The sequence below is a fragment of the Scyliorhinus canicula genome, chromosome 1, assembly GCF_902713615.1.
Source record: "Scyliorhinus canicula chromosome 1, sScyCan1.1, whole genome shotgun sequence".
In the NCBI taxonomy this organism is placed as follows: domain Eukaryota; kingdom Metazoa; phylum Chordata; class Chondrichthyes; order Carcharhiniformes; family Scyliorhinidae; genus Scyliorhinus; species Scyliorhinus canicula.
Window position 1 is genome coordinate 99960270 of NC_052146.1, and position 21410 is coordinate 99981679.

General features: G+C 49.1%; 1 protein-coding gene across 6 annotated transcripts in view; it reads right to left on the bottom strand.

Annotated features, from left to right (window-relative positions):
- mecr (mitochondrial trans-2-enoyl-CoA reductase) overlaps nucleotides 1–21410 on the bottom strand; it is a 361687-nt gene that overhangs the window by 47503 nt on the left and 292774 nt on the right. For 3 of the 6 annotated variants that reach the window (XM_038796361.1, XM_038796364.1, XM_038796344.1), the window contains one exon: nucleotides 2082–2416. The exons of 2 other annotated variants lie outside the window; for them this stretch is intronic. In XM_038796361.1, the coding sequence (XP_038652289.1) occupies nucleotides 2259–2416 (158 nt within the window). In that variant the 3' untranslated portion in view covers nucleotides 2082–2258. Of the gene's footprint in view, nucleotides 1–2081; nucleotides 2417–21410 lie in introns of those variants that run through there. One more of the 6 variants, XR_005460537.1, reaches the window with a different exon arrangement.

Here is a 21410-nt window from a genome sequence, read left to right on the forward strand (position 1 = left end):
ACCTAACCCGCACATCTTTGGACTGTGGGAGGAAACCGGAGCACCCGTAGGAAACCCACGCACACACGGGGAGGACGTGCAGACTCCACACAGACAGTGACCCAGCCGGGAATCGAACCTGGGACCCTGGAGCTGTGAAGCATTTATGCTAACCACCATGCTACCGTGCTGCCCTATTGAATTTTTATCCACCATTCTATAAGCCTCTGCCTTTTTCACAGATATTGTTTTTCTAGTTCCTTGAGCTGTCAACTATCTCCTTCTGAGGCTAGGGGCCTCCTGCTGTAGGAACTGGAATTCCAGAATACCTCTACAATTTCTGTAGTATCTTTGTTAGTGGCCACAATTTTCATCAGGCAAGTGTCTCTTGTAACTTGGCTATATTTCCCAGTAGGCTCCCACTATCAAGGTGAAAATTCAATCATTGAGTACAGTGAAGTGCAAGGAAACAGTACTTATTGGGGAGAAAATATGCTTGACAGGCAGGCAGTTCTACTACTGCTGAAGTGCATTTGGTGTCATGCTGATATTCCACAGGGGGAAGAACATAGAACATAGAACGATACAGCGCAGTACAGGCCCTTCGGCCCTCGATGTTGCACCGACATGGAAAAAAAAACTAAAGGCCATCTAACCTACACTATGCCCTTATCATCCATATGCGAGAGCGAGAGGTTACGGTCCACTAACAACACAGGGAGGAAAAGGAGAGAGTTCCTGCAGTTAAGAGTTGAAGGAGCTCGGGAGGAAGTGAAAATGCAGGACCTTAACCTAAGAATATCTGGATTACTCCTAGTGCTACATACTCCTGAGAGTAGACATATGAAGACATGGCTGTTTGATGTGTGGCTTGGGACATGTGCTGAAGGAAATGATTCAGGTTTCTGGGACATTAGAACCAATTCTCAGACAAGGAGGGACCTGGAAGATTAACAGGTGGCATCTGAACAAGGCTGAGACTAATCTCCTCATGGGCAGAATAATTCGTGCTGGGAGGAATTAAACTAATTTGGCAGGTGATTGGATATCAAGATGTAATATTGAAAAATTCAAATGATGTGGAAAGAGGATTTAAAGTGTTTGATTCTGTCTTCAATCCTCCAAGATAATTTTTCTCTACGACCATAATAATTTCCTTAATCAAAACTACTATTTCTTTTTACCTTCTCTATCATTTCTGTTTACCTTGTACTCAGGAACATTTAGCTTCCAACACTCCCCTGTCTTTAGCCAGATCTCTGCTATTACAAGATTATCATATTGCCATCAGGCTTTGTGCCTGCAGTTCACCAACCATATTAACCACACTTTGTGCATTTGCACACATACATCCAAACCTAACTATGTTCTTTTTATGTTTTCTATGATCACACCTAATTCTCTATTATTTATAACTCTAATTTATCTCACAAAGAGGTTTAATTTGCTGTTTTTTTTGTCTGATAGCAACAGGTATCTCTGAATTGTTGCATGTGAAACAACAGGAGACGATTTAGCAAAACTTAGCAGATTCTGGAGGTCTGAAATAAGCAAAATGCAAGAATAACTCAGCAGGTCTGCCAGCAGCAGTGGCAACAAACCTGAATTAACGTTTTGAATCCAATTTGACTTTTCTTTGGAACCGAAGGGGGCAGAAATGCGATGGATTTTATGCTGTTGCAAAAGCAGACGGGGGGGGGGGGGGGGGGGGGGTGCAGGTAGTTCAAAAGGGATAATTTAGAGGGTGGGGAGGTTAGATGACAAAGATGTCATGAAAGAAAAGGATCGTCCTTTGAAAGAACTGAACTAAAAAGCCTAATTCTGTACTGTAATTTTCTATTCTATAACTGAATTAAACGCATTTCAAACTGAAAACCATATAATTTTTCTTTTTCTTTCAACTTGCAGATTTATTTTCAAATCCAAGTTTTTTTAAATTCATAGTGGTGTGTATTGTGCATCTTCCTCACATCCTTGCAGTACTGAAGCAATTTCCCCCAATTATAGCAGACTGCTGTCACTGAGCTGCTGTCTAAATAATGATAATTTGGAGTAAAATTACATAATTTACATGTTTTAACATATACATCGCACAGACCCAGTCCATTTCAAACAACCACACTTTGAGTGATAACTTTATTAAAACCAAGATATGGTGGACAGATCTCAATGTTTTCACAGGCTGGATTGGATAGAGTTGCTGTAGAAAATGCTGTCTGTCTTCAGAAAATGTCATGATTTGTAATGTTTGAGTAGGTTAATTACAGTTTTGAAAAAGATCACATGATTAAAATCTGCTTGCTGGATATAAACGGAGTTGTAGCAGCTTTGAGAGCAGTTTGATAATCCTGGAAATTAACCTTGTTGCAAACTGGTGCTCTCAGCATCCCTGCTTGAATGAGGTTGCACAGCTGGGTGATCATTTCCTGCAACAGGTCTGGCAAAACAGAAACAAGGCTTTAAATCAGATATGAAGACAGTAGTTTTCTATACTGTTGCATTACACCGAGAAGTCGAGGGTAAAAAGTGAGAGTAGAAGATTGGAAGGCCAATTTTGTTTTCCCATTGTGAACACTCGGTTGCCAGGTGCTCAGCAGGAGGGACAGAAGCCTGCCACAGCAGGCCACCACTCTGTCCAGATTCTCTGCATTTCCTAAGGGACCGGGCCTCAGCTTGTAAGTATAACAGGCAATAGCTTAACAGCTTTATCAGAGTGAGACATTGATTGCCCACCAGCACAGGGTCTGCCCAATATACCAATGGGACACACTGAAATACTGGCAGTGGAGCTTGGACAGGACTCTTGTCAGAGGAGTGATGGGGTGGAAATGAGAAATGGTCTTTGATGTTGGTGCATGATGATGATGATGATATGACCCCTGACTCTGGTGGGACAGTCATGATAACATGAAACTGCAGAATGTACAGATACATCCTGGCTGACTGAAACTACAAACTACTGTAACAATTTAAATAGTTACAAAAGAATAATTCTGATGGTTGGTAGTTAAATGATAACTGCCTCTCTTCACAGATGTTGCCTGAATTCGAGTGTTTCCAGGATTTTGTTTTTTTTTCAATGATAATCATAAAATGCACTGTTTTGAATTAAAATACAATTAACTCAACAAATCAGTATTTCAATTTCTGCACTCAACAACATGGAAGTAGGAACATACTATGGATCTTTATTGTATACCATGTACACTCTTCTTACTATAAACTTTTATTGCATGTATGTTCTATGTTACTCTCTACTCCTCATCACAAACTTACTAAGTAAACTCAAAATAAAATCAATAGTTTTTTAAAAATCAAGGCAAGCATTTTGGACAAGTCTATGCAGGTTTATGCAGACTGCTGTTGGCTATCTTCAGTCCGAACGTTAGGTTCCAAACTCCATCAAATGCAATGACATAAAGGATGTTTAACATAAGTGCAGAGACTTTTTAAATATATAAATATATTTTAAATATTTCTATTTAAGAGCCAATTCACCTACCCTGCACATCTTTGGGTCTTGGGGGCGAGACCCACGCAAACACGGGGAAAATGTACAAACTCCACACGGTGACCCAGGACCGGGATCAAACCCGTGTCCTCGGCGGCGTGAGGCAGCAGTCCTAACCACTGCGCCACCACGCTGCCCTAAGAAATTCATAGACAATTAACTGCTGCCTTGTTGCAACTATCATTGAAAAGGTAATCGTGATAACATACAATCTTAGTTGTCTGGATCTGGCAAGTCAAAAGTTCTGCAACTTTACTGGAGTGTGATTTAAATACATCAGTGTATTACACTGTGAAAAGATGAACAGGTGAACTGTCAGCAAGCAGCTATTTTATTTCATAATGGTGTTCATTCAAAATAACGAGACAGATTCCCTTCATGTACGCACTGCCAGTTCATCCACCATGTTGCGTCTTATCATGTTAAAGCACGAGGATGCGAGAAAATGTATCTAAACCTGAGCAAAACATTGTGTTTTGCAAATATTTTGCGATAACGGGCGTGTCATTTTGGGCCCGATTGGTGGGGTGTTTCTCGAAGGTTGTGTTGGCGAGATCGCAGCCTGTATTTAATGGCTGAAAATGAGCTCCCACGAGCTTCTTGACATTACTGGCTGTTTGGCAGTCTGATTCGCTAGACAAGTGCCTCTGCGTCTCGACACTAGCAAGGGGGAGCTTCTTTTAAATGCTCCATCACCACTCACTCCAGTCAACACACAAGCTTGACAGGGCGCAGACCTGCTCCTCACTTCGGGAATGCTGACCTGAACAGGTTTTGCGACGCTGTGAATGAGAGACAGGGCTCCTGTTCCCCTGAGAGGGTTGGAGGGCCAGCAGGGCCATCAACACCGCCTGGGAGGCAATGGCTATCAGTGCAGCCAGCATGACCAGGAGGACCGCTGTACAAGGTCGGAAGAAGACCGACCTCCACCAAGCTGCAAGCGCAAGATGCCACCTCTCTCCTGCCATCAATTCCGCCTGCCACCCCTAAAATTCTCAAACACCCCCCACAAATCACTGGCTGACACCTTACACCCTATTCACATCCAATCTTTGTGCTCGTTCCTCAGTACCTCCTGGCACACATCTTCATGTCCAGTTGTTGTGCCCGCAAATGCAACATACTATAGAACCCTCAATCCATCAAGTATGCCCTCTCTTTGTCCCCACAGGGAAGATAGCCCATAATAAGCAGGAAAGGGCCAGGATGTGTGTGTGTGTTTGTGAGGGGGGGGGGGGGGGGAGGGCACGTCAGGGTACCAGAGATCAGAGTCCTCCCCCCTATGAGGAATGGGCCCTGGAAATCACAGGGTTGACTGAGGAGAGAGCAGGCAGGGTGACCTCAACTGCAGAAGTGAGGATCCACTGTCCCTTCACCTAGATGACCTGTCTCAAGTGAGTTGTTAATGTCAGACAAAATGATCCTTCCCTCTCACTGACCACATGTCCGTTGTCTCGCAGGATCTTTATCTGATGGGGCTGGGCCATTCGGAGCCGTCCTCCCAAACCCACGCATCACCCAAGAGACAACATTGGAGGAGAGCTTTGAGGAGACCACAATTGAGGCATTACATCTATCACCCCACCTTCCACCAGCACAGATACACACACATCTCAGCGAGAAACATTAGTGAATCGGATTCTGAACAATTTGGTGAGCAGCACACAAATGCTGATGCACATCAGGTGGAAGCAGGAACATCGAAGAGAGGTCTGCTGGAACCCAGGATTCAGCTGAGTCTCAGTCAGATGCTGAGCTTCTGGACAAGGTTATCCCAGAGCTGATGCAGATGCTAGGAGATTGCGGTGAAATTCAGGAGGAGATGTCAGCAATATTCCAGCATGTGCATAGCCGATTGGAGGAATCCCAAAGGTTATGGGCGCAGGAGATGATGCTGATAATGCGTGGCAATGAGGTCAACACGGCCAGAGTGGTGATGGTAGTGGAAAGCATGCAGAACGAGGTCAGCATCTTGAGTGGTGGTGTCCAAGGCATGGCTCAGTCTGTGATGACCATGGCTGAGGGCCTCAACATCATGTCCCACTTGAAGAAGGACATATCCCAAACGTAGGTGGACATTTCCGAGGCACTCTAGAGCTGAGGAACGTGTCCCAGATGCAGGTGGACATTGCCGGGGCACAGCAGAGCATGGCCCATGAGGACCATTGCTGAGGGCATCGACACCATGGTGCAGACAATAGAGAGGCGCTAGGGCTGGCAGTGCCAGATGACACAGAAGCCTCTGGAGCTCACTCCAGCTGCCCCCCTGTTCCATGGAGACCCCCAGGAGCTTGAAGGGCAGCGCAGGGAGGAGGAAGTGCTGGAGGCCAACCTGGTGCCTGCCACCAAGGAGACGACGGCGGTCTCCGGTTATTCCAAATTCCCTTCTTTTGTCACCGGCACATTTCAAGGACAGCTGACAGAACAGGATTGCACTGCGATGCCTGTGTCACCAGTAAGCTGGCCGGGCCCTGAAGGTGGTGTCCAGAGATGAGGGGTGGAAATTTCCGACCCCCGCAAGGTCGGGGAATCGCCCGGGGCCGCCGTAAATCCCGCCCCCGCCGTGGCCGGAATTCACCGCCACCCGGGAATCAGCGGGGGCGGGGCAGGCCCCCTGCGGCGATTATCCGGCCCGCGATGGGCCGAAGTCCCGCTGCTGTCAGGCCTCTCCAGCCGACGGGGTTTAAACCACCTCTGTGCCGGCGGGAGCAGGTGCCGCGAGAGGGCCCGGGGGTCCTGAGGGGCGCGGGGCGATCGGACCCAGGGGGTGCCCCCACGGTGGCCTGGCCCGCGATCGGGGCCCACTGATCAGCGGGCGGGCCTGTGCCATGGGGGCACTCTTTTTCTTCCCCAACGCCGGAGTGGTTGGCGCCACTCCGCTATGCCTGGACCGCCCGCCCCGCCGGGTAGGGGAGAATTTCGCCCGAGATCTCTTAAAACTGAATAGCTGGGATGACACTAGAACAGTTCTACACAAGTTACTTTATTAAGGATTGAGATTAATCATAGAAAGTATACCTAGTAACCATTATTAACAATAAACCACGTACCCCACTTCTCCCACCCTATCCCCAATTACCTGTATACTAAATTCTTTATTTAACATTACCATGCCTCCTATTTTCCTACCCCCCATTTTTCCCTCTCCCTCCTTATTGCTCACGTTCAGTTTTTGTTAAAGAAATCAATGAACGGCCACCAACTCCAGGCAAAATCCTGTATTGATCCTCTCAGAGCAAACTTGATTTTCTCCAGACTGAGAAACCCTGCCATATCGCTGACTCACACTCCTAATTTTGGGGGCTCTGAGTCCCTCCATTTCAGCAAAATCCGTCTCCGGGCTACATGGGAGGAGAAGGCCAGGATCTCGGCCTCCCTCCCCCCACTTTGCCCCCGGATGCTCCAACACCCCAAATATTGCTAATTCTGGACTCGGAGTTACCCTACTTTCCAGGACTTCCGACATAACATCTGCAAATCCCTGCCAGAATTCCCTCAGTTTCGGACATGCCCAAAATATATGAACATGGTTGGCCGGGCTACCTCCACACCGTCCACATCTGTTCTCCACCTCCTCGAAGAACCTACTCATCCGAGCTACTAAACCTGTATTTTAGGACATAGCAGTGATAATCATGTAAACTCTAGCTACAAACAGTGGCCACAATGCATGATGGGATTTAGGCTAGCTAACTTACCCATGCTTTTGAGACACACGAGATTGTGTGATCAGCAGATTACATAGTGGATTTAGTAAACAAGTTTTATCAATGGCCCCTGTAGTAATCCACGGGAGGCAGGAGTTCCGTCACCACACCAATATTTATTTACAATAACGATATTACAGGAGCAGCTACAAACAGTGCTGCTAGCAGTCCAGTCAACTTAAGACTGGCTCACAAAGCCTACACAGGTGATTATATGGGCCCCCTCAATGAGCCATCATTGAGGGAGCTCATACTCCAATTGGCCAACCAATAAAGCCAATTGGAGTTCATTACAGCCCCAATATCCTGTCTGAAACAATCCATGGAGTAAAGCGGAAGCCAGTTCTGATATCCTGCCTCTGGAAGGACAATGAGTGGACAGGAACGGACTACAATATCAGGATGTGAATCTCTGAAAAACACCATTAAAAGGACACAGGATCTTGGTAAACAACAGGTGACGGGATGGGGTTAAATCATGAGTTGATCACAATTTTACTGGAAGAGTTTGAAAATTACAGCTTCAAGGATTGGATCACGACCAACTGGGGTGGCTATTGATTTTTGGAAAATCGTATAATTGATGTGTTTTTATCAATGCTTAGCAGATAGATCGCAGCAAGCATCCAGATCTCTCCCTCGTGTACACAAAACCAAGCTTGGGATAATAAAGCCGTCTTATCCTGGTTGTTGTGAGTCTGCTCTGTTTATTAAGCTAAGCCATAAACTAAGCCATAACAAGGAGGAAACCACGTAAAGGCTGGCTCAATATTCAGGCCTGGGAAACGCTCCTACATGCCCTCTGGCTCCAGGCCCTCCAGAGGATGTCCACCAAGGGTATCAAAGGCCACAGGGCAAGGAAAGCAGCAGGATGCCTCCATCTCTGATGTGCAGTTTGGGGACACACCTAGACATAGCAGTAGACCACGTAAGGTCAGGATTGAGGATCACTGAGTGGGCACAGGTTGGTGGTTGGGAGGGGGGGGGGGGGAGAAACAGCGCCGACACAGGCCCATCACCCTGGGGTGATGTTACACAGATCCTGGGAGGGTAGAACAGGGTAGGGGTAGCCGAGGTGGGGGGGGGGAGGGATGGGGGTGAAAAGAGGGGAATGGGGGGTGGAGGATAATAAGGGACAGGACAAAGGGGAATGAAGGGGAGAGGGGTTGAGCTTACGGACAAAGCCTCGTCTTATGAGAATCTGGTGAGGATGAAGGCATCCCTGGTCCGCCGGGCATGCCGGACCCTTGCCGCTACGTGAACTCCATCTTCCGGCTCCTCCCCGGGCTCGTCCTCCATCACCTCCTGGTCTGCCTCTTCCTCCTCAGATGAGATTCCATGTTCCCCCTCCTGGTCCTCAACAACCTGGAACATCAGCTGGGTGACATGCTGGAGGACACAGCAGACCACCACAAAGTGGGAGACTCTCTTGGGGGGGAGTGTGTGTGCTGCAGTGCATCACCAGAGCAGTCCAGGCATTGGAACTACATTTTGAGCAGTCAGATAGATTGCTCAACGACAGCACGGTGGCAACATGGGCCTTGTCATATCGGGTCTCTGCCTTGGTCTCCAGCCTCCACACTGTCATCATCAGTGAGGAATTAGCAGGTACTCCTTAACTCCCCAAGACCCAACTCATCATCCTGGGGTGGTCCTCAAAGACACCGGGGATCTCCGTATGTCCCAGGATGTACACTCCCTGAGAAACATGCACACACGTATATGAAGCGGAGATGGTGGTTGCACACAAGTTGAACATACAGGGAATGAAGCCCCTTCCTGTTAATAAAGGGCACTCACTGATGCCAATGGCATAAATGTTGAGGGCTGAGGTGACCTTCACAGCCACCGGGAGCTGTCCTTCTCTTCCATGAGATGGGTCCTTCTCTTCCATGGGATGCGAAGCCGGCGAGAATGTGGCACAGGTGCGGCTCTGTTTCTTTGTTCAGACGGAGACTCCTGCGACACATGCTGTTCGTCATCTTCTTGAAACATCAACTATGTCTGTACACCTGGGCCGTCATCGGCGTCCCCCTCTAGGTTCCCACTGATGGGTGGCTGGGTGTTCAGGGTATGCGGTGGCCCCTGCAAATGGTGTGCTGCCTCCAGGACGCGTCGCCGCTGCTGCCTTCTCTGGCCCCTGGGCTACCACCAGCACCGCAAGGGCATCCTCTGCGGGACCGACACCACCAGCCATTTTGGTATCCGTAAGGAATTGGAGAAGAAGAGAGACCGACAATCAGTTAGGGCTTCCATCCCAGGACCCACATATCCTCCAAGCCTCCCCACCCTTACGCGTCCCGTCTTCTTTCAGAGTGCCATCCACCAAGCCTGTTGTGCTGGAAAACCTCACTCTGCATTCACCCAAAGGCACAGCAGGAGCCCCTACACCCCAGACCCTTGCCGGGAATATTCGGGAGACCATACTCACTGGCTTCCCCTGACCCACAGACTCACCCTTTGTTTGCGGGATATACACAATGCTGAAGTCCAGCTCGAGTGTTTGATTGTTGGCTGCTGCCTCCATGGTGCTGACGCTTCTAGAGGTCTGGAAACTGTATAGGCTTCAAACAGAGGGACAGGTAGTATTGAGAAAGCAAGGGGGATGCAGAAGGATTTGGACAAACTAGGAGAGTGGGCAATGAAGTGGCAAATGAAATACAATGAGGAAAAGTGTGAGGTTATGCACTTTGGAAGGAGGAATTTGGGCATAGACTATTTTCTAAATGGGGAGATGCTGAGGAAAACAGAAGTGCAAAAGGACTTGGGAATCCTTGTTCACGATTCTTTTAAGGTTAACGTACAGGTTCAATCGGTAGTTAAGAAGGCAAATGCAATGTTAGCATTCATGTCAAGAGGGCTAGAATACAAGACCAGGGATGTACTTCTGAGGCTGTATAAGACTCTGGTTAGACCCCATTTGGAGTATTGTGAGCAGTTTTGGGCCCCTTATCTAAGGAAGGATGTGCTGGCCTTGGAAAAGATCCAGAGGAGGTTCACAAGAATGATCCCTGGAATTAAGAGCTTGTTGTATGAGGAACGATTGAGGATTCTGAGTCTGTACTCATTGGAGTTTAGAAGGATAAGGCGTGATCTTATTGAAACTTACAGGATGCAGCGAGGCCTGGATAGAGTGGACGTGGCGAGGATGTTTCCACTTGTCGGAAAAACTAGAAGAGAGGACACCATCTCAGACTAAAACAGAGATGAAGAGGAATTTCTTCAGCCAGAGGGTGGTGAATCTGTGGAACTCTTTGCCGCAGAAAACTGTGGACGACAAATCACGAAGTGTCTTTAAGCTCCGTCTGGGAGCTGCCACTATGCAGGCCCTCCCACATGGCCTAATCTCACTGGAACCAAATCCTGGCATCCACATATTCTGCGGGCACTCAAGATGTGGTTGAATATCGTCCAGCATTTTTAACCCTCGGTGATGTACCAGTTTCATGGAGCGCTCACCACCAGCAACAAATGCAATCTGCGAAAGCACTTCTTCAACAGCGTTAGCATGTGGCCCATTTGGAACAATGTCACACACCAGGACCTGCAGCACCTTTTGCTTCAAACCGGATTGCCTTCTGGACTCATACGTTCCCCTGAGCTCAGTATTTCAGGATCCAGATAGCTTAGAAAAAATTGTCCTTCTTTCCAGCTACAGAAAAGGAAGGAAATAGCAACAGCAGTCTCCAGGCATCTGCAGTCACCAGCCACCAGCAGGAGCAAGCAGCAAACACAACCTGCAGTTGTGAAGTGCTCTCACAACTAACAAGGCCAATTTCTTATTAGTAGTAGCCTTCAGCTCTGAAGCTGCTCACAGTCAAAGGGAGTTAAAGTGACCATATAACCAATATCAGGCTCTGACCTGGAAGTGTTTGGTAGGGCAGACAGGCAGCAGCTATCGTTGGCTCTGTTATGGCTATCCACAATATTGAAAGATGGTTTGATGGCTTCACAGATGAAAAAACCCTCAACCACACCCCCCCGTCACCGTCCCACCCACAACCTTGAACACTTCACCCCTGATGTACCATCAATTGTACGCGAGGCGAGTGATTTACCAAATTCTGGCTTTAATTGACAAGAACAGCTCTGCGATCGTCTACAATGGAAAGGGACGATCGTCAGGCGTCTGGCCATTTATACCTCGTTAATAGAGGCGTGGTTAACTCAGCCTCTCGGCCAACCGGTCGAGAGGCACATGACTGACCAGGGCCAATGGTAAGCCGACGTTCTGGCCCAATGGCAGACAGGTATGCAGATCATATCACCACAACCCCCCCACCACACCCAACTCCTTTGAACCCTTCCCCCTCAGTGCCCTTGAGCAACATGCCCAAAAATGGAAATGACTACTTACCTCCTTAGTTCACCTCAGTTCCTCAGCAGCTATTGCACTGGCTTCACGTTTTTAAAAGGGAGTAATAAACAACACTTGTGTGATTTCTTGCTGGGGTGCCGATTAATTCCTGGGAGGCCGTTACATTTGACTTCAACCTTGCTATTGAGATGGAAACTAATGCAAATTGGAGTCATTGATATGTTTATCATATTCAGGCAAGATCCGGTACTCACCATTGGGAGCGGGCCAGTTAAAGGCAAACTGGATGAATCTCAATTTTGGCCTTTCCCACTTTTTAACTGGCGCGCCCAGATCCGCGGTGGGATGATATTTTGTGAAACAAGAATGATAATGAAAGAAACACAAAGCACAGCCTTATGGTTCTAACGATATTTTAACGACTCATATCAGAGCGAGGCTGACTCCGTGCGTCCAGGCAATAACTCGGTGGGCAGCATGAAATGCAAGCCTGCAAAGTCATTCACCATTCTTATTTGGAAATATGTTGTTGATCCTTTACTGTTGCAATGTCAAAATCATGAAATCACCTCCTTAATAGTGTTGTAGGTGTACTCACACCACATGGATTGTAACAGTTCAAGAAGGGAGCTCACCACCACTATTCTCATGGGCAATTAGGGGTGGGCGATAAATGCTGGTCTAACCAGTGATGCCCGCATCCCATGAATAAAAAGAAAACTGTCTGTATTATAAAAGCTAGAGAAACTGCGACCAGCCAAAAGGTAACAAAGACAGTGGGGGCGATTCTCTCGCTTGAGCGCAACGCGGCCTGAGAATGTCGGGAGAGGCTTTAAGCGAGCTTCCCGACAAGCTTCGCGCCTCCCAGGATTCTCCGAAGTCCCGCAAAATGTCGGAGTCAGAACCCCACCCCAAATGGGCGGGGCCGAATGACACTCGCGGAAGTATGTTGTAAACCTACTTACAACCTACCTGCATGGGATCAACCGGCCTCCCTTGATTGTTCGGCCTCTCCAGGGAGGCTGCAGCCGGGCGCCAATCTGTGCTGATCCACACAAACATGGACCAGGTGGAACGGCACCCGGGGGGTTTCCTTAGCCACTGGAGAACCAAGCGTGGTAAGGGTAAGGGCCCCCTGGAATGTGGGCAACTTGGCACTGCCCAGCTAGCACCTGGACACTGCTACCCTGGCACTGCCAAGATGCCCAGATGGCACTGCCAAGGGCCAGGGAGCGAGAAGGGCCATGCCCATAAAATGAGGGTGTATGGGGGGTTTGGAGGATGGGGGAGTGGTTGGCAGTTAAGTTGGGACATCTGGGAGGTTGAGTGGGAGATGGGTGGGGGTCCTGTAATTGGAAGGGGTGCTGTAAGGGGCTTTGCGGGGGCCTGAAGAGGGGGGACCCCCAGGGACCCCATAGCGGGGTGCCCTCATCTGGGGGTGTATGGGGTAGTGTCTATGTGTATGGGGTGTGATATTCCCCATGGGTGGCGGGTTCACACACTCACTGAGAGATCGGGGCACCCTTTCAAAATGGCGGCCCGATCTTTGAGTTCAGCTCCCCAGTGCTAAAAAAAATTCGAAGTGTGGACTAAACCGGTGAGGAACTCTACAGGGCCCAAAGAGTGTCGTTGAATAGCGGTAGGGAACTCGCCGGCAAAGCCGACGCAAAACACCCTGAAAAACCTGCCACAAATTAACTGAGAAATCATTGGGGCGAATCACGCCCAGTATTTTGCCGAAGATCCATCTGCAAGGTCTTCCCGATAACTACTGAGGCCTGCACTGTTAGATCGACAGCAACAAGACCCTTTTGAACTTTATCCTTTTTATGGCACGCCCTTACACCAAGCTCTGCAGATCTTTGACTGAATTCTCCGTTTTGGAGTCTGAGTCCCCACGCCGCTGTGAATATGGTGGTCTTTTATGCCAGGAAAACAGGCCACTGATTGCCCGTTTTGTTGGGAGCAGGGAGGCAGTGTAGAGCTCGCAGCTCCAGCTGCCAGTATGGCCCTGAGCACTTCCGGTTCCGAGCCGCACATGCGCATGGTGGCGGCCTGCAGCGGCCGCGCCGTGCTCCATGGCGGACCCAGCCCGCGGGCCGGGACCGCAAAAGTAGTGTCCCCCTTTGGCAGCTCACGCCCGCCGGACTGCCCGTCCACAGTGCCTCCAGCCCCGAATGAAGCACCCCTGCCCGTGAATTGGCTCTCCCCCGACAGTGACGGCCCCGGACTGAGTCCGCAGCCGCCACACGAGCTTTCGGACGCTGTGAGCACATGTAACCCACGCTATTGGGAACTTGGCCGGTTGGGGTCGGAGCATCTCAGGGCGGGCCTCAGGCAATGGCCTGAGGTCGTGGATAATCGGCGCGGTGTACCCCTCGGGATACGCTGCTTTTCAGGGGGCAGAGAATACAAAAACAGGCGCTGCTCCCAATATTGGCGTCAAAACATAGAACATAGAACATAGAACACTACAGCGCAGTACGGGCCCTTCGGCCCTCGATGTTGCGCCGACCTGTGAAGCCATCTGAAGCCTATCTGACCTACACTATTCTATTTTCATCCATATGTCTATCCAGTGACCACTTAAATACCCTTAAAGTTGGCGAGTCTACTACTATTGCAGGCAGGGCGTTCCACACCCCTACTACTCTCTGAGTAAAGAAACTGCCTCTGACATCTGTCCTATATCTCTCACCCCTCAATTTAAAGCTATGTCCCCTCGTGTTGGTCATCACCATCCGAGGAAAAAGACTCTCACTGTCCACCCTATCTAACCCTCTGACTATCTTATATGTCTCTATTAAGTCACCTCTCAGCCTTCTCCTCTCTAACGAAAACAACCTCAATTCCCTGAGCCTTTCCTCATAAGACCTTCCCTCCATACCAGGCAACATCCTAGTAAATCTCCTCTGAACCCTTTCCAAAGCTTCCACATCCTTCCTATAATGTGGTGACCAGAACTGCACGCAGTACTCCAGGTGTGGCCGCACCAGAGTTATGTACAGCTGCAGCATGACCTTGTGGTTCCGAAACTCAATCCCCCTGCTTATAAAGGCTAGCACACCATATGCCTTCTTAACAGCCCTATTAACCTGGGTGGCAACTTTCAGGGATTTATGTACCTGGATGCCGAGATCTCTCTGTTCATCTACACTACCAAGAATCTTGCCATTAGCCCAGTACTCTGCATTCCTGTTACTCCTTCCAAAGTGAACCACCTCACACTTTTCCGCATTAAACTCCATCTGCCACCTCTCAGCCCAGCTCTGCAGCTTATCTATGTCCCTCTGTATCCTATAACATCCTTCAGCACTATCCACAACTCCACCGACCTTCGTGTCATCTGCAAATTTACTAACCCATCCTTCTACACCCTCTTCCAGGTCATTTATAAAAATGACAAACAGCAGTGGCCCCAAAACAGATCCTTGCGGTACACCACTAGTAACTGAACTCCAGGATGAACATTTGCCATCAACCACCACCCTCTGTCTTCTTTCAGCTAGCCAATTACTGATCCAAACCGCTAAATCACCTTCAATTCCATACTTCCTTATTTTCTGCAATAGCCTACCGTGGGGAACCTTATCAAACGCCTTACTGAAATCCATATACACCACATCAACAGCTTTACCCTGATCCACCTGTTTGGTCACCTTCTCAAAAAACTCAATAAGGTTTGTGAGACATGACCTACCCTTCACAAAACCGTGTTGAGTATCGCTAATCAACTTGTTCTTTTCAAGATGATTATAAACCCTATCTCTTATAACCTTTTCCAACATTTTACCCACAACCGAAGTAAGGCTCACAGGTCTATAATTACCAGGGTTGTCTCTACTCCCCTTCTTGAACAAGGGGACAACATTTGCTATCCTCCAGTCTTCCGGCACTATTCCTGTCGACAAAGACGACATAAAGATCAAGGACAAAGGCTCAGCAATCTCCTCCCTGGCTTCCCAGAGAATCCTAGGATAAATCCCATCTGGCCCAGGGGACTTGTCTATTTTGACATTTTCTAAAATTGCTAACACTTCCTCCTTTTGAACCTCAATTCCATCTAGCCTGGTCGACTGAACCTGAGTGTTCTCCTCGACAACATTGTCTTTCTCCAGTGTAAACACTGACGAAAAATATCCATTTAATGCTTCCCCTATCTCCTCTGATTCCACACACAACTTTCCACTACTATCCTTGATTGGCCCTAATCTTACTCGAGTCATTCTTTTGTTCCTGATATACCTATAGAAAGCCTTAGGGTTTTCCTTGATCCTATCCGCCAACGACTTTTCGTGTCCTCTCCTCGCTCTTCTTAACTCTCCCTTTAGGTCCTTCCTGGCTAACTTGTAACTCTCAAGTGCCCTAACTGAGCCTTCATGTCTCATCCTAACATAAGCCTTCTTCTTCCTCTTGACAAGTGCTTCAACTTCCTTAGTAAACCACGGCTCCCTTGCTCGACAACTTCCTCCCTGCCTGACAGGTACATACTTATCAAGGACACGCAGTAGCTGTTCCTTGAAAAAGCTCCACATTTCGATTGTACCCATCCCCTGCAGTTTCCTTCCCCATCCTATACCTCCTAAATCTTGCCGAATAGCATCATAATTGCCTTTCCCCCAGCTATAATTCTTGCCTTGCGGTATATACCTATCCCTGCCCATTGCTAAAGTAAACATAACCGAGTTGTGATCACTATCACCAAAGTGCTCACCTACATCTAAATCTAACACCTGGCCGGGTTCATTACCCAGTACCAAATCCAATGTGGCCTCGCCCCTTGTTGGCCTGTCTACATACTGTGTCAGAAAACCCTCCTGCACACTCTGCACAAAAACTGACCCATCTATAGTACTCGAACTATAGTATTTCCAGTCAATATTTGGAAAGTTAAAGTCCCCCATAACAACTACCCTGTTACTCTCGCTCCTGTCAAGAATCATCTTTGCAATCCTTTCCTCTACATCTCTGGGACTATTCGGAGGTCTATAGACAACTCCCAACAGGGTGACCTCTCCTCTACTGTTCCTAACCTCGGCCCATACTGCCTCAGTAGACGAGTCCTCAAGCGTCCTTTCTACCGCCGTAATACTTTCCTTGATTAACAATGCCACACCCCCCCCTCTTTTACCATCTTCTCTGTTCTTACAGAAACATCTAAATCCTGGAACCTGCAACAACCATTCCTGTCCCTGCTCTACCCATGTCTCCGAAATCGCCACAACATCGAGATCCCAGGTACCAACCCATGCTGCAAGCTCACCCACCTTATTCCGGATGCTCCTGGCGTTGAAGTAGACACACTTCAAACCAGCGTCCTGCTTGCCGGTGCCCTCTTTCGAACTTTTAACCCTATCCCTGACCTCACTACTCTCAACATCCTGTACACTGGGTCTACAATTTAGGTTCCCATCCCCCTGCTGAATTAGTTTAAACCCCCCCGAAGAGCACTAGCAAATCTCCCTCCCAGGATATTGGTACCCCTCTGGTTCAGGTGAAGACCATCCTGTTTGTAGAGGTCCCACCTACCCCAGAATGAGCCCCAATTATCCAGGAAACCAAAACCCTCCCTCCTGCACCATCCCTGTAGCCACGTGTTCAACTCCTCTCTCTCCTTATTTCTTACTTCGCTGGCACGTGGCACGGGTAACAACCCAGAGATAACAACTCTGTTTGTTCTAGCTCTCAGCTTCCACCCTAGCTCCCTGAATTTCTGTCTCAAATCCCCATCTCTCTTCCTACCTATGTCGTTGGTACCTATGTGGACCACGACTTGGGGCTGCTCCCCCTCCCCCTTAAGGATCCCAAAAACACGATCAGAGACATCACGAACCCTGGCACCTGGGAGGCAACACACCAACCGTGAGTCTCTTTCGTTCCCACAGAACCTCCTGTCTGTTCCTCTAACTATGGAGTCCCCAATGACAAGTGCTCTGTTCCTCTTCTCCCTTCCCTTCTGAGCAACAGGGACAGTCTCTGTGCCAGAGACCTGCGCCCTATTGCTTACCCCTGGTAAGTCGTCCCCCGCAACAGTATCCAAAACGGTATACTTGTTATAGAGGGGAACGACCACAGGGGATCCCTGCACTGCCTGCCGGTTCCCTCTGCCTCCCCTGACGGTAACCCATCTACTTTCTTCTTTTACCTGAGGTGTGACTACCTCCCTATAACTCCTCTCAATAACCTCCTCCGCCTCCCGAATGATCCGAAGTTCATCCAGCTCCAGCTCCAGGTCCCTAATGCGGCTCTCGAGGAGCTGGAGTTGGGTGCACTTCCCGCAGATGTAGTCAGAAGGGACACAAGAGGTGACCCTTTCCTCCCACATTCTGCAGGAGGAACATTCAACTGCCCTAGCCTCCATTCCCACTGAACTAACTTCCCAACTACTGAAAAATAAAAAACTTGTTAGTTTAGCAATCCAACGGACAGAGCTTTTTTTTTTTTTTTTTTTTTTGGTTAGAGGAGGAGGATGGGTTTTCCCACCGATGGCTCCAGAGAAGGATTCGGCCAGTCCGGTGGTGGTGGCCATGTTGAAGATTTGGAGGCAGCACTTTAGGCAGCACTTTGAGCTTGGGGCCGGGTCAGGGGGATGTCGATTAAGGGTTCGAGACGGGAGGATGGATGCAAGGTTTCAGAGATGGGACGAGAGGGGATTAAGGAAATTAAAGATCGTTCCCAGGGGCGGCAATTCCCGAGTTTGGAAGAGTTGGGCGAGAAGTATTGACGGTGAATTCTCCGCCCCGTCGCTGAACGCGATTTTGGCGTCAGGAAGCAGAGAATCCAGCCCCTTATTTTGTTTCTTGATTTGTGTTTGTGCGTGTTGACATTTTTAAAAAAGGGGTTAAATTGTTAATTTCTGGATCAAAAATTGTATGTTAATCAGTTTTGCAACTGGTTTCAAAAATAATTTAAAAAAGAAATTCCCAATTAAGGGGCAATTATTTGGAGTGGCTAATCCACTCACCTGGCATATCTTTGGGTTGTGGTGGGGTGAGGACCCTCCCAGATATGGGGAGAATGTAAAAACTCCTGACGGACAGTGACCCGGGCTGGGATCGAACTGGATCATCGGTGCTGTGAGGCAGCAGTGCTAACCACTGCGCCTGACTTTAAAACTAATTTTGCTTCTTTTTAAAAAAATGGTATTTTTATTTGACAAATTGTCAACAATTTTATGATACAAAACAACCCCAAACAGAAATCTTCACCCCAGCTCTCCCTCCCCCCTCAGCAGCCTATGGTAACTAACTTCCGAAAGTGCATTATGAACAAACCCCAACAATTGGAGGAACCCCTCAGTTGCAACGCGAAATGCAAACTTCACCTTTTCTAGGGTCAAAAACACCAGCAGATCCCCCCGCCATGCCGAGACACGGTGGAGAAACTGATCTCCATCCCAACAGGACCCACCTGCGAGCAATCAGTGAAGTGAAAGCTAAAACATCTGCTCCGAACCCGCCTGGAGCTCCGGCCAGTCCGACACACGGTATATGGCTTCCAGGGGACCGGGCTCCACATCCACATGTCAGACCCGCGAGATTGCAATGAACACTGTCCTCCAAACCCTTTCCAGCTTCGGGTAGAACCAAAATATATGAACATGGTTCGCAGGGCCCCTTACACATCACTCACAGACATCCTCCACCCCCTCGAAAATCAGGCTCATCCTTGACTTTGCAAGGTGAACTCTATACATTATCTTCAACTGTATCAGCCCCAATCTCGCACACTGCACACAAAGTCAAAGCATTTATCCTCCGCAGCACCTCACACCACAATCCCTCTTCAAGCACCATCCTCAGCTATCCCTCCCAATTTGCCTTAATCCCGTCCATAGACACCCCACCCTGCTCCAGAATCATCCCATAATCACTGAGACGACTCCTCTCACCAACCCCCCCACTCCAGCAACGAGGTGGCGCTATCGGGAAGGTGGGGAAAACCTTCCTTGCAAAGTCCTACACCTGCATTTACCTAAAACTTGCCCCCTGCACCGTCAATACTTCTCGCCCAACTCTTCCAAACTCGGGAATTGCCGCCCCTGGGAACGATCTTTAATTTCCTTAATCCCCTCTCGTCCCATCTCTGAAACCTTGCATCCATCCTCCCGTCTCGAACCCTTAATCGACATCCCCCTGACCCGGCCCCAAGCTCAAAGTGCTGCCTAAAGTGCTGCCTCCAAATCTTCAACATGGCCACCACCACCGGACTGGCCGAATCCTTCTCTGGAGCCATCGGGAGCGGTGCCATTGCCAGCGTTCGCAACACTGATCCCCAAGAGCCTGCCTCTATCTTTACCCACAGAGTCCCCCTTGCTCCAGCCCTGCTCTGCATTCACTGCCAATAATAATACAGCAAGCCTAATCTCCCCACCTGCCATCCCCTCTGCAGTGTCACTCGCCTAATATTGGCCACCTTCCACACCGCACAAGCAAGGAGATCAACCGGTCCACCCCCTGAAAAAAGACGTAGGCAAAAAGACCGGCAGATATTGGAAAAAAACAGGAATCGCGGCGAAATAGTCAGCCTTACTGCCTGCATCTGACCGCCAACGACAGAGGAAGATTGTCTCACCTCAGAAAATCAGCCTTCACCCTCTCCACAAAATTAGCAAAATTTAACTTCAGAAGTCCTGCCTAATCTCGATCCACTTGCACCCAAAAATATCTAAAATGAGTTGCCGGCAGGTGAAATGGTGCCCCCCCCCCCCTCCTTCCCGGTGAGGAGGCCACAAAATACTCGCCTTTGCCCAAGTTCAATTTATACCCTGAAAACGTCCTAAATCTCTGGAGCAACCCCATTATACTCCCCACGGACGTACTCGACTCCAAAATATACAGCAGCAGATCATCAGCATATCACGATACCCTGGGCTGAATTCTCCCAAAATGAGGCTAAGTGTTGATGCCCTTGTGAAAACTGTGGAGTTTCACGACGGCATCATCGGGACCCCAGGTGGAGCGATTCAACGGCCCACAAGGGGCTAGCACGGGCGGATTGCGAAACGCCCGAGGGACCGGTCACCGATTCCGTCATTGACACGACAACTGAACTTAATCATTCTTCCCCCCCCCACACACACAGCGTCGCAGGCAAGATAGCCGCCAGGAGAGCAGCGCCGCGATTTAGGGTCGGCGAACCAGAGAGTCTTCCGGATGCTTGGAGGAGTGGAGGCTGGTGTTGTACCCCGGGCCGGGACGGAGGTCAGTAAGCGACATTGTTCGCCATGCGTGGGCAGAGGTGACAGGCGCCGTCAGCAAGGTGGTCCGGACTGCAGACCAATGCAGGAAAAAGCTGCACGAACTCCTCAGGGCAGCCACGGTGAGTACCCAGCACTGTGCCCTGGCACCAACCCCCATATGCCCCACACAAGTGACCTGCTACCCTGCTTTGGGGGCAGCAGGGTAGCATGGTGGTTAGCATAAATGATTCACAGCTCCAGGGTCCCAGGTTCGATTCCCGGCTGGGTCACTGTCTGTGTGGAGTCTGCACGTCCTCCCCCTGTGTGCGTGGGTTTACTCCGGGTGCTCCGGTTTCCTCCCACAGTCCAAAGATGTGTGGGTTAGGTGGATTGGCCATGCAAAATTGCCCGTAGTGTCCTAAAAAAAGTAAGGTTAATGGGGGGGGTTGTTGGGTTACGGGTATAGGGTGGATACGTGGGTTTGAGTAGGGTGATCATGGCTCGGCACAACATTGAGGGCCGAAGGGCCTGTTCTGTGCTGTACTGTTCTATGTTCTATGTTCAAAGGGGACAAACACAAAGGGGACAAACACACAGGAGACCACGACCCAGACTTCGGGTCAGATGAGGACATTGACTTTCTGTCACTGCTGTCTCCAACACCATCCACCATCTCAGAGATTATCACCTCGGTTGGGCAAATTAGTGAGGAGG